Source organism: Schistocerca americana, chromosome 5, assembly GCF_021461395.2.
Source record: "Schistocerca americana isolate TAMUIC-IGC-003095 chromosome 5, iqSchAmer2.1, whole genome shotgun sequence".
Taxonomy (NCBI): Eukaryota; Metazoa; Arthropoda; class Insecta; order Orthoptera; family Acrididae; genus Schistocerca; species Schistocerca americana.
The window spans coordinates 484,109,521-484,123,493 of NC_060123.1; the positions used below are offsets into that span (position 1 = coordinate 484,109,521).

The 13,973-nt window shown below is 39.9% G+C and overlaps 1 protein-coding gene across 5 annotated transcripts in view; it reads right to left on the bottom strand.

Annotated features, from left to right (window-relative positions):
* LOC124616108 (ubiquitin-associated domain-containing protein 1) overlaps positions 1-13,973 on the bottom strand; it is a 51,730-nt gene that overhangs the window by 13,221 nt on the left and 24,536 nt on the right. For all 5 annotated transcript variants that reach the window (XM_047144370.1, XM_047144369.1, XM_047144368.1 and 2 more), the window contains exon 3: positions 2,616-2,815. In XM_047144370.1, coding sequence (XP_047000326.1) covers positions 2,616-2,815 — 200 coding nt within the window. The remainder of the gene's footprint in view (positions 1-2,615; positions 2,816-13,973) is intronic.

The following is a 13,973-nucleotide window of genomic DNA, read 5'->3' on the forward strand; positions in this document are numbered from 1 at the left end:
ATGGATGAGACAGGAACTGAAATTGAGGGTAGCAAAGCACAAGCAGAGTAGTTGAATTCCATTTTCATGTGCTCCTTCACATAGGAAAACCCAGGAGTTTTGCCCTACTTTAATTCTATTACCACTGCAAAGGCGAATGAAATAAATATTAGTGTCAACGATGATGAGAAACACCTGAAGTTGTTAAAACTGAACAAAGCTGCAGTCCCTGAAAGAATCCCTATCAGATTCTGAACTGATTTTGCAGATGAGTTAGTGCCTCTTTTAACCATAATATTCTGAAGATCCCTCAAAGAAAAAACTATGTCCACGCTAAGAAGATTGTACAGGTCACACCCATCTACAAGAAGAACAGAAGACGAAATAAATCTCAGGTGAACAGCCTGGTATGAGTGTGCATAGGACACAATATTTCGACCATGTTGCCATCATCAGGTGCGCTGATGTACATCACTCATATCAGGCTGTTCACCCGAGATTTATTTCGTCATAAAACATGAGAAATTGAAAAATCACAAGAACAGAAGAAGTGATCCACAAAACTACCATTCAATATCCTTGAAAACTATCTGTTGTAGAAACTGACAACCTATTTTGAGTTCAAATGGAATGACCTCCTCCATGGCAAACAACGTGGATTCTGAAAATATTGATCATGTGACACCCAATTTTTACTTCTCTCACGTGACATCCTAAAAGCCATGGATCAAAGCATACAAACAGAAAAATCTTTCTTCACTTCCAAAAGGTATCTGACTCAGTAGCACACATATGCTTATTATCGAAAGTACATTCGTATGGGGTATCAAGCAAGACTTGTTACTGGACTGAGGATTTCGTAGTGGGGAGGATGCAACATGTTATCCTGGAAGGAGAGTCATCAACAGATATATAAGTAATTTCACATGTGCCCAGTGAAGTGTGCTAGGTTGTACCTGTCCATGTTATACATTAATGACCTTGCAGACAATATTGATAGTAACCAACAACTTTTAGCAGATAATACATTTATATATAATGAAGTACTTTCTGAGAAAAGGTGCACAGATATTCGATCACACCTTGATACAATTTGAAAGTGGCGCAAAGATTGGCAACTCACTTTAAATGTTCAAAAATGTAAACTATGCCCTTCACAAAGCGAAATAATATGGTATCCTATGACTACAGTATCAGTGAGTAACAGATGGAATCTGTTAACTCATACAAATGCTTGGGTGTAACAATTTGTAGACATTTGAAATAGAACATAGCCCAGTCCTTGGTAAAGCAGGTGACAAACTGCAGTTCAGTGGCTTAAATAACACTCATGAGACCCATCCTAGAATATTACTCTGTGTGGGATCCATTTCAAGTACAACTAACAGCAGTCGTTTAACAGACACAGGTGGTTACAGGTTTGTCTGACCAATGGTAGAGTTTCACGAAGATGCTGAAAAAAACTGTATAGGCAGACACTAAGACAGATGCAAACTATCCTGACAAGGCTTGCTCAGAAAACTTTTTAGAACTAACTTTAAGTGATGAATCTAGGAACATGTTACAACCCCTTACGTATTGCTCCCACAACTATTGCAAAGACAAGAGGAGACTAATTACAGCATGCATAGAGGCGTTTAAGCAATTATTCTTCCAGCATTCCATATGTGAATGGAACAGGCGAAAAGCCTAATTACTAATACAATGGGACATACCCTCTGCCATGCACTTTACAGTGGTTTCTAGAGTATAGATGTAGATATAGAATTGTGTCACTTATGAGTAGAAAGGCAAATGTTCACAATGACAGATGTGATTATCTGCCTACAGTCAGTAAAAAACTGATACACGAAACTGATGAAAAAGGTTCGTGAAAACTGCTGTTTCACAAAATCTTAGCTGTTGGACAGCTTTCCATGGATTTCTCAGTGTCTTTTGCACAAGACTGTAATGAAACAATTAGGGGTACCACAAGTTTGGTATTTGTTGGGCTCCAAAACTCTCAGGTGGCAGAATTTTTTGTAGAGTTAATCTGTCAACTTAGTAAGAGATATGATGATTATGTAGAGAAATAATTCGGAGTCTTAATTTTAAGATTCTTCTGCTAAAGAAGAAGTATTCCAGTATTTCAATTAAAGCCAACCATGAGTTATTTTCCACGTAATCCTTGTATAAGCCTCTCTGACAGGTTGATACTTTTAGTGAAACCCATAATATTTTTTCACTCTGCCAGCACTTACTTAATGGAAGATTGTTGTCCAAGCAAAATGAATTAATGTGAAGAATTTTCCTGTTCAGCAATGTGTGGGGATTACTTTGTATCTGGTATGTAATATTTACACTTTTAAAACTCACAAGAATAAAGAAGTAACTGAGCAACACTAGTTTTTCATATATTCCTTTATAACACTCTATTAAGTGATGGTTGTGTAGTATTAATGTAGTTGTAGATTTCACTGTATATTCCAGGCTCCAGAGAAGATGCATAACAACCACTATTCCTGATTTTACTGAGCAACTACATTACATCTTTTGTATGATAATTTTTATCAGCAGGGACAGATTATTATTCCAACTGCCACGTGAAATAAAATACATGCACTCTATGAGACAGATACTGAAACCTATGTATTTACCTGTTCAGGTGAAGAGCTTCAACCACGAGAGCCTGTGGAAATCCCATGTCTGTTAGTTGCTTAACAATATGGTCAACACCTTTATTTTCAAGTCTCTCTCTGATTATCTGAAATACCTCTTCTGACTCTGGGCTTGGTGTCAAAATTCTTGCAGATGCCTCCACCAGTGATATTAATACTTTGCGGATATCACTTTCAAACTGCAACAAGAGTGAAAAATTTCACAGCACATTTAAGACCAGTAATAGAAGGGGAGGGGAGGGGGGGGGGCACTCTTAACTATTGCCTAATGCTAAAAGCATATCTTACAAATAATCACAGGAGTCACTGTGGAACACATTCAATTTTGCAGTACACCATCACATACCTATCTGACAATGAAACCAGAAAGAAGAAGAAGAAGAAGAAGAATAGGACTAAAATAATTAGTGCACACACAATATATAATTATTTCATTTTTCTCCTATTTCATAAAAAATTTAATGTTCACTCTCAACACCAAAGTAACTGATAAAACCAAAACAAATACAACAACAATTGGTAAAATAGATGTATCAGCCCAGTGCTACCTGACAAGTAACTCTCTATGACACAGTAGTTCCACAATTCCACATCTTAAATTTCTTACGAAAACTGCAACAGTTTTTCATCTATCTGTAAAGGTCAATAAACATGAGATCCAGTAGAAATAAATAGTGTTTGGTTTCAAAAAAGTCCAAATTTTACAATATACTTATTGGACAACAGAATGCTACTCACAGTATGTACTTAACACTTACATCATCAGGCATTTGATCAGACAAAGAAATAACAGTGTCTTGTCATTTTAAGGCTCTATTGCCAAAGAAACTGCTCCCTTATTTCTTTAAATGAGACTAAGCTTACTCATTTTATTTTAATGTAGCATTTAAGGTTCTGTGACAGAAACATTTAAATAAGAAAAATCCTCTCAAAACCTATGAGGGCTATGCCGAAAGATTTTAGCAGCCTGTAAACCGTAAGGTGGAGGACAATGGGGTTGTTTTCATTTGAAAGAGCGATGTTTTTCGACCTTGGGATGTGCGCGCGCAGCCCCTGGCTAGCGGTGATCCCCCCACAGAGCGGTAAGAAAGCACAGGCAGTGCTGAGTCAGAGATGGTGCAGGATGGAGCTGTCGCACTGTGACTTTCGTGCCATGATTTTTTACAATTATAAAAAGGGTTTAAATGCCGAAGAACGCCATTCTTCTTTGCTGTGTGTTTTTGGTGAAGCTTCCCCTTCTAGGGCCACAGTTGAAAATTGGTTTCGCGAGTTTTCGAGGCGTCGCCAGTCAATTGAAGATGAACCTCGTCCCGGTTGGCCAGCAACAGCTGTGACTCCTGAAAACATTGATGCTGTGAGGAAAATGATTAAAGAAGATCCACATCTTACATTCTGCGAGATTGAAGGGACCCTAAATATGGGGTCAACAGCAGCACAGACCATCGTTCATAGTCACTTAGGTCTTACTAAGAGATGTGCACATTGGGTGCCACATTCCCTGACAGAAAGCCAAAAGGAGGCGAGAGTGGACTGGTGTTGTTTCATGCTCGAAAAATTCAATTGAGGAATGGAGGGAAGTCCCAAGACACCTACAATATCGTCACAGGTGATGAAACGTGGGTCTACCATTATGAGCCTGAAACGAAGAGACAGTCTTCTGTGTGGTGCTTTCCAGGGGAGAAACCACCCACAAAAGTTCGATGAAGTTGGAGCTCTGGACAAAAGATGGTGGCAACTTTTTTCACAAAGATCAGGCATCTCACCTCTGTGACCTTAGACACATGTACAGTCAATGCTGAATGGTACGTGAATGACTGTCTTTCAAACGTCATCGCCACATGGAAGTCACAGCATCCAAAGTCCAAGAGTGGGCACCTTCTGCTACATCACGACAATGCATCTGCGCTCAGGGCTGCCAGAATGATGGACTTTCTGGGGAAGGAAAAAGTGCGAGTGTTACCCCATCCCCCCTATTCACCGGACCTGGCCCCCTGTGACTCCTTTCTGTTCCCTAAGACTAAGGAAAAAATTCAAGGGCGGCGGTTTTCATGAGATGAAGAGGCCATTGCAGTGTATGAGAGTGCACTAAGTGACATCCCAAAAGAAGCTTGAACTGACACATTTTCTAAGTGGTTTCAGAGAATGGAAAAATGTACGAGGTGTATTCAAGTTCTAAAGCCTCCGATTTTTTTTCTCCGGACTGGAAAGAGATAGAAACACGCGCATTGTTTTAAAATGAGGCCGCGTTCATTGTCAATACGTCCCAGAGATGGCAGCACCGCATGGCAGATGGAATTTTACCGCCAGCGGCGAGAATGAGAACTGTTTTAAATACTTAAAATGGCGACATTTTCCTTACTTGAACAGCGTGCAATCATTCGTTTTCTGAATTTGCGTGGTGTGAAACCAATTGAAATTCATCGACAGTTGAAGGAGACATGTGGTGATGGAGTTATGGATGTGTCAAAAGTGCGTTCGTGGGTGCGACAGTTTAATGAAGGCAGAACATCATGTGACAACAAACCGAAACAACCTCGGGCTCACACAAGCCGGTCTGACGACATGATCGAGAAAGTGGAGAGAATTGTTTTGGGGGATCGCCAAATGACTGTTGAACATATCGCCTCCAGAGTTGGCATTTCTGTGGGTTCTGTGCACACAATCCTGCATGACGACCTGAAAATGCGAAAAGTGTCATCCAGGTGGGTGCCACGAATGCTGACGGACGACCACGTGGCTGCCCGTGTGGCATGTTGCCAAGCAATGTTGACGCGCAACGACAGCATGAATGGGACTTTCTTTTCGTCAGTTGTGACAATGGATGAGACATGGATGCCATTTTTCAATCCAGAAACAAAGCGCCAGTCAGCTCGATGGAAGCACACAGATTCACCGCCACCAAAAAAATTTCGGGTAACCGCCAGTGCTGAAAAAATGATGGTGTCCATGTTCTGGGACAGTGAGGGCGTAATCCTTACCCATTGCGTTCCAAAGGGCACTACGGTAACAGGTGCATCCTACGAAAATGTTTTGAAGAACAAATTCCTTCCTGCACTGCAACAAAAGCGTCCGGGAAGGGCTGCGCGTGTGCTGTTTCACCAAGACAACGCACCCGCACATCGAGCTAATGTTACGCAACAATTTCTTCGTGATAACAACTTTGAAGTGATTCCTCATGCTCCCTACTCACCTGACCTGGCTCCTAGTGACTTTTGGCTTTTTCCAACAACGAAAGACACTCTCCGTGGCCGCACATTCACCACCCGTGCTGCTATTGCCTCAGCGATTTTCCAATCGCTTGTAATTAATCCAAGACACATAAAACAAGAGAATACATACAAGAAGTGCACATTTGAGAATAACCTGATAGTTCTATTGTGTCTACCAGCAACAGGTTCCAGCACACAGAGTTGAGTGGTGAGGAGCCTCAACCTGGTGCAGGAGTAGGAAATGTGCAGCATGCTCTGTCCGTTGGTAGGAAGTCTAGGAACAGCACTACTTTCAGGAAGGTGAGAGTACTGTTGGTGGATAGCAGTCACAACAGAGGTTGTAAGAGTTCAGTCAATGTGTGTTACGAATAAATTACACATCTGCTCTCTAGTAGTCACAGAACTCACAACTAGATGAAATCATATTAAATCTTGATTCAACCCAACATCTGCGAACTCAGTATTCCAATAACTTTTGAGTCACGATTGAAATTTATTACACATTGACTATACATCAGACAAGTCATTAGATGTAGCTCTATGTGAGATTGACATTCAATTCAGAGTCTGATATTCAAATAATTGAACTACATGCTATTCCTTGAGTAGCTGATATTCCTTGTAGCCGCATACAGCGAGGAAATGTCTTTGCTATACCTGCTCGTTGGTGCACAAACCCATAAGGAATACCTCAGACAAACAGACCGGACAACCATGACAGAACTTTACCTAAACACATAACTATGTACACTTTTTCATTTATACATCAAGCTAGTACATGATTTTCCTATAAATAACTAGGACAGGGACAGCAAGCACAACATAGGTGGTGACCTGAGTAACTTAAATCTGTTAACCGGTAATACCAATGCGAGCAAGGTTGAGCTGTTCTCTCAGCATGATCGGTCTCGTCTTGGCAGTGGAGATAAAGATGGTGCTGATGACTGTTGACCAGGGACACAATGTGTTGGTGCCAATGGTGACTATTGAGAGATGGGGAACACTAGCTGTAACCATAGCTTCGATAGGACTGGGAAAGAGAGAATAGCAGGTGGGTCTTGGATCACACATGGTTGAATACCTGTTGTCTTGGGTAGGAGGACTAGGCATGCTTCAAGACAACATGCTCCCCTCCCTTCAATTATTATTCAAGATTTATTCAGCACATTCACGAAAGATAGAATGTATCACAAACACCTCAAGAATTTCCTTAGAATCATTAACAGTATTCTTCATTAAAATGTGCAGCCTATTAAAAATTAAGTTCACCAGCTCAAAGTTGAATTACAGTCTTAGAGTAGCATTGTTGTTTGCGATACACGGCACTGGTGTTGCGACCATGAAATACTGCATTATAGTGTTACTATTATATTAATGTGGAAGTTGCTACTGTAAAACTATCCTGAAGGGTGGGAGGTCATGTATTTACGTGAGAGGTGGCAAACATTTTAAAGCTACAGAAAATCTGATCACAATTAGTGTAGATAAGGATTTTGAATTGGCAGCCATTTAACTAACAAAGCTAGACATCCACAAGAAGTTACATTGTGTGTGTGTGTGTGGTAATGTGGACACTCTGTTCGGCAAATTAACTGAATTACTGGAAAACTAACTAAATAATATGCGGTGACATGAATATTAACAGAGGAGTTAGTAGCAAAATTCATAAAAAAATTCCTAAACATTTTGAGCACTTTTTGCATGCAGTAAATGGTAAACACTGCCACTAGGGCATCAGAAAGTACAGTACTTCCAGATACTGACAGGGAAAACTGTAAAACATAAAGTACATACATTTCCTAGGGCACTGACAAATCAAACCTGAAATGGGATGTACGCAGGAAAAAATGCTAGCCACTAAGTTCTTTAAGTTTGGCACCTTGTTTAAATTAATTTTTGAGGAGACGCTTCCAAAAACAGGCTATTCAACAGCAACAGCTAAGGAAAGGAAATGGATAACTATGAGTAGTAGAAAGTCCTCCTAAACATTTAAATTTATCAATTCTTTTCAAAAACACTACACTAATCCACTGTTTTTAGGTGTATAGAAGAATATACAGGAGGGTAAAAAAAAGTGGGGGGGGGGGGGGGGGGGGGCACACAATGACAAAAAATACACAATGCAGAAAAGCAAAGTAGTATGGAATGTCACAAAACATGAAACTGGAAATGGAAGACAAGTACAATAAGATACAAGTCAAAGACAGTGGGTGGTACAGTACAAAATCCTCAGTAATTGTCAAATTTTGTTACTGTTATAATAATAATAATAATAATAATTATTATTATTATTATTATTATTTTATTATTATTATTATTATTATTATTACTCAGGCTATTGAGCAAAACGCTACCAGACATGTCAGATAGATTACAGAAATAATATATATGTGTATAAACACATACAAAGTAGGATAGGGTTAGACTAGTTTTCTGGTATTGCAAGAAAGTTGTAGCAAAATGTTTCTAAAAGGTATTGCATCCACAATGATTTATATAGCAAGGTCAGTGACAGAGCTGGAAATGAAGAATACAATACAGAATTTTTTTAAAAAAATTTAAGAAGTCAGCAGGCATTTGCAAAGCAGCTCTAGATTGGTTCACTTCAAATAATCTGTCCCTCAACGTTAACCCCCTTAAGGGGGGTAGGACGTCAAACGGGCTGACTTGGAGCAGGAGAGGCATCACAGGACATTTTAATTTCCACTGTCTATACTTTTACAAATAAATTCATAAAACTTTGTCAGCATCACCAGGAAGGATTCAGGATTCACACTCATTGCAGTGGAAGATCGAAAACATAACAAAATAAATTTTTTTTATGTGTGAAATTTCATCATTCCTTCACTTACTAATGGCTGCATTTGTTGCTATAGGTACACTTTTCTTCATAAGTTAGAGAGATTCTTCGATGAATTTTGCACAGCATACAAACCATACTTTACAGGCGTATGAAACTCTAGAATTTATTTAATTTATGAAAAAACTAATGAGCTGTTATATTTTAAACTTCATGTTTAGAAAAAACACAAATTTTCTAGTTAATTACCTCAATTTTTACCACAGTTTTTGATAGATTTGTAAAATTCGAGAGTTTCATACACCTTTGAGTATGGTTTGTATGCTGTGCAAAATTCATCAAAGAATCTCTCTTACTTATGAAGAAAAGTGTACCTATAGCAACAAATGCTGCCATTAGTAAGTGAAAAAAATGATGAAATTTCACACATAAAAAAAATTTATTTTGTTATGTTTTCGAACTTCCACTGCTGTGAGTGTAAATTCTGAATCCTTCCTGGTCATGCTGACAAATTTTTATGAATTTATTTGTAAAAGTATAGACAGTGGAAATTAAAATGTCCTGTGATGCCTCTCCTGCTCCAAGTTGGCCCGTTTGACGTCCTACCCCCCCCCCCCCCCCCCCCCCCCGATGAAAAACAAGATGATGCTGAAATAAAATGTGCTGACAGAGCAATATTGAGAGTTGAAGCTTCCAAATTTCTGGGGTTAGATATTAACAACACCTTAAACTGGTCAGTTCACTCCCTCGACCTACATAAAAGACTGAACAGGCCAGCATTTATCATTCACTCTATTTCATCTGTTTGGGACTTGGAAACAATCAATGGCACACACCTTGGATATTTCCATTTGCTTATGATATCATATTCTGCACAAAACAGCCACAAGCAAATAGTATTTATGGCGCAGAAGAGGGTCATCGGAATTACGAAGTTTATTCAGACAGATGGGGATGTCATCACGCCATGCCAGAACATTTTTTCCACTTATGCACTCTGTCAACGAGAATTGTCCAATTTACAAAATAAACAATACCTTCTCATGATCATGATGCAAGTAGCAAACATGATCTCCACAAAAATATAAAAAAATGTTTGCATGGTACATAAAGGAGTACATTATTAAAGCATAAAAGTATGCAATTAACTTCCATTCATGTAACTCAAGTCATTAGCGATCTGACAAAATTTTAAAAACTGCTAAAACTGTACCTCTGGATAGTTCTTTCTATTCTCTACAAGAATTTTTTTAGTGTGTAATACTTTATGACCTGTGTTTAATCTTAAGCATTACTATGCGAACTTACTATGTAGTAATGGTAAATTGTCAGATTGTAACCTTCATACATGACATCCAAGAAGTGATGATGGATACAACACGGCCCAAAGTAGCACTTCCATAACTTTTCTGATTGTCCCACTCTTCACACAGATGTAAAAATCTACACCAGGTCTCCTGGGCTTTATGTAAATAGCCAGTGCTTGGTGTTACAGCACTGTAGGTCTCTCTCCTGCGCATCAGGGGTATGTATGTGCGTCAGTGCTTTGCTACTTCCGTCCCAGTGATTTGTTTCATGCAGTCATCCTGAGTATTGTCTGGCTGAAACAGGAACACCATATCTATTGTCGTTTTGCCCCATGACTATGGAAAAGAAAGAACAGTGTGAAGCATCTAGTGTCTTTCTTTACTGTGTGTATGCAGATGTCACAATAGGCATTATTGTACCACAATATATTTGTTCAACATCAACGTACATTGAGAGCATATCTGCCAATGTCTAATTAAAGCTTTCTGTGATGCCATTTTTCTGTAAGTGGTAGGCAGTTGTCATCCTGTGGGTGATGTCACAACATGAAATTACCTCTAATATTAGTCTCAACTCTGATATTAGTCTCCACGATCAAAAATCATCACATGTGGTGCTCCATGCTTCAAACTGATGCATTTACAATGGATTTGAAATTTCTAGAGCTCCAGAAGGTGGCACAGCTTTGATGACAGCTTAGTGGGCAGCAGACTATTATCCTTCTATTCCAATTTGTCATCTTTCCGAATGCCCCCCCCCCCCCCCCTCCCACCCAAGAGGTCAATTCCAGTTCAGTGGAACTGCTCTGCTACACCTGAGGTCAGTACCACATGCCTTGGAGGTATGGAGGTAACTGTGGCATGTAGTTCTGTCATTTGTATTATTCACATTGGCTCACACAGTGCCTAACAGATTGTTAAAGACCCGGCCAGTGATACCGGTGTCTGATTCTGGCCAGAGTCTTCACGAATCCCAGGTGGGATGACAAATTCAAAGGGCTGTGATCTGTCATTGATAGTTATTCCTGCAATACATGATCCTATCGGCTAAACATGTTTCCCATTAGCAACTTTCAGTACTATCACTATCACTATCACAGTACTATCACAGGATACGGTCTTCTTCAGCCAACAATAACAAGCATCCAACATTACAGGAAGGACCCATGTCTACTAGGGACTGGACAGTTGGCCACCAATGGCTAAATCTGAGTATTCCTAATTATTTGTGACTGTTGTCCAGGAGGAATATTCATCTGTCGTGGCCTTACCTTCACAGATGGTCACCTCACGTAATCTTCCTGAAGTTAGCAGGTAGGCAGGTGACGGGTACCTCTGTATGGCAATGGGGAACAGCTACAGCATGTTGGAGAGTGAACTCTTCCAGGGTATAGCGAAGGGTTGGTCCCATGGGTCCACTATCATCATCTGCAGTTGACTGGTGTGAATAGTCCTGATGTGATTGCCGACATCTTGCAGCGTATAGTCACTGAACACTCGTCTTCTTTCTCTACAGTGGCATTGTGTCCAGAGCATTCACAGTGGAAAAAGACCAGCTTATTTTCCCCTGACCTCCAAATATCTTTTCCTCTATAGGGCATTATATTTGGTTTAGGAGTTGTACCTGAATTGTTCTGGAGCTGGATTGTTGTTTGTTGGCTGTGGCATACATCCAAGTCCATCCATAGTGATGCATTTGGGTGATGATGGAGATTGGTGCTAAATATTGATACACCTCCTCAATATTCTCTTTTATATCCTGCTATATTGAGTCTTCGTTAATAGCTGCTACGTCTTGCATGCTCCGTACAACAGCTCTGGTTGCCATAAAATGCTGTTTCTCTTCTCTCACTACCTGCACATGAAAGAGGCAAAGTCATAGTGGTTTACCACAACTGCCATCGGGGCCACATTCAGGAGTTGGTCATTGCCTGATTCTTTTCTACTTCATTTCCTCCGTATGCACCATTTGATGAATTTCTGGGTGGTTGTGACATCCTTTACCAGAAGAGCTTAGAACACAACTTTGGCAACTCCTTCGCCTTCAGTCCACATTCGGATTTATGATGTGGCATACGGGTCAAAACACTCTGTATCCCAATATGTTTTCTCAAAGAGTAGTCTATGGCATTGGCCCCTTGCTTAGCTTGCATTTATATCAAATATTTTGCCCAGCGCATTGTCCCACACGACTGAAAAGTGCAAGTGACTCCTGTGTATAAAAAGGGCAATTCAAGGATAGATGACAAGAGATAACTTCCATATTACTCGTTTTGGAAAGCGTTTGACTTGGTGCCACACTGCCGATTGTCAATGAAGGTACTGTCAATGAAGGTACTAGCATATGGCATAGGTTCTCGTAATTTTCGAGTACATCATTAGTAGTGTCTTGCTTGACACAGGCACATCGTCTAAGTATCTGGGCATAACATTGCAAGGTGAAATGAAATGAGCATGCGAGGATTGTGATAGAAAAAGCAAGTGGTTCACTTTAGTTTATTGGGAGAGTTTTAGGAAAGTGTGGTTCATCTGTAAAGAGAACCGCATATAGGATGCTAGAGCGACCTATTCTCGAATATTGATCGTGTGTGTGGGATCTGTACCAGGTCGGATTAGAGGAAGGCATCAAAGCAATTCAGAGGCAGGCTGCTAGATTTGTTACTGGTAGATTTGAACATCATCAAGTGTTACGGAGATGGTTCAGGAACTCAAATGGGAATCCCTGGAGGGGAGGTGAACTGGCATTTGAAGCTGATTGCAGAACGATTCTGTTGCCTCCAACACTCACTGCTTGTAAGGACCATGAAGATAAGATGTGAGAAATTTGGTCTCATATGGAGGTACACAAACAGTCATTTTTCCCTTGTTCTATTTGCAAGTGGAACAGGAAAGGAGATGTCTAGTAGTTGTACGGGGTACCTTCCGCCACATACCATAAGTGGATTGCAGGTATTGATGCAGATGTATAACAGTGTCATTTCCCCTTGATGGTGGGCCTAGTTCTTCAATTGTTCTTCTACCTGCACATTTGCTTTTGATTGTCACAAAATGTTCCCTTCATGTTTACCCTGGATTTTGCAGCAGCTATTAAGCATCTCTTCATTGTCCCCTATCTACAGCTGGGCTCTGCTGTCCAAATGAAAGTATACAGTTGTCAAACACATCAAGTCATCCCACCTGTTGTATCTGGCAATTAAGTCAAATCCTTTCAGCCATTTCTTTGGATGCTGAGCAGTATTTCCGGGGTTCACAGATGGATGCCTGATGTGCAGCTGACTTATTGCTAACTTGGAATCTGTTGGGTCTCGTGAATTGCTTGTACTCCTTTTCCTGTTCATGTAGGAGACTGCTTTTACATTGCCTGATTGGAGCCACAGTGATGTAGATGTTTTGAAGTATCCGGCATCTCCACTGTCACATCATAACCACACTGAAGTTCAAATTCAACAGCTGGGCCATCAAAGAAATACAACACTTAGGATGGAAAGCATGTTTATTACAAACATCAATGTACACTCAGAACAGACATGAATTCCCCACCGTAGAGTGCATCTATTTATACAAACACTGAATATTCCAGACTGCTGGTGTTTATATAAACATAGAATATTCAGGAATATACAAACATAAGATATTTCACGAACCTTCCAGAAACAATAAATACTAAATAACAAATAACTGCTGGTGGTCGTGTTTGAACAAGCAACTTACACTGCACCAACCAGCGACACTAAACACTATGTCACACTACATGCACCCCAACTCGCAGTAATATCACTGACAGAATGCTTTACATTTAAATTAGAGTGGAAGCCTTATAACTTGTTTGTGTTAATATTATTAACACAGTTATCTGGATTTTTATCGGAACACTTGCACATCACTTTTTATGTACATCTGTTTATGTATGATTTATATTATAAGCCTTATGACATTTACATATGATTATTGCTTTAATAATTTGATATGTACATGTGCTACATCCTAGTGACACACCCGTGTTAAGGACACACGGAACTCG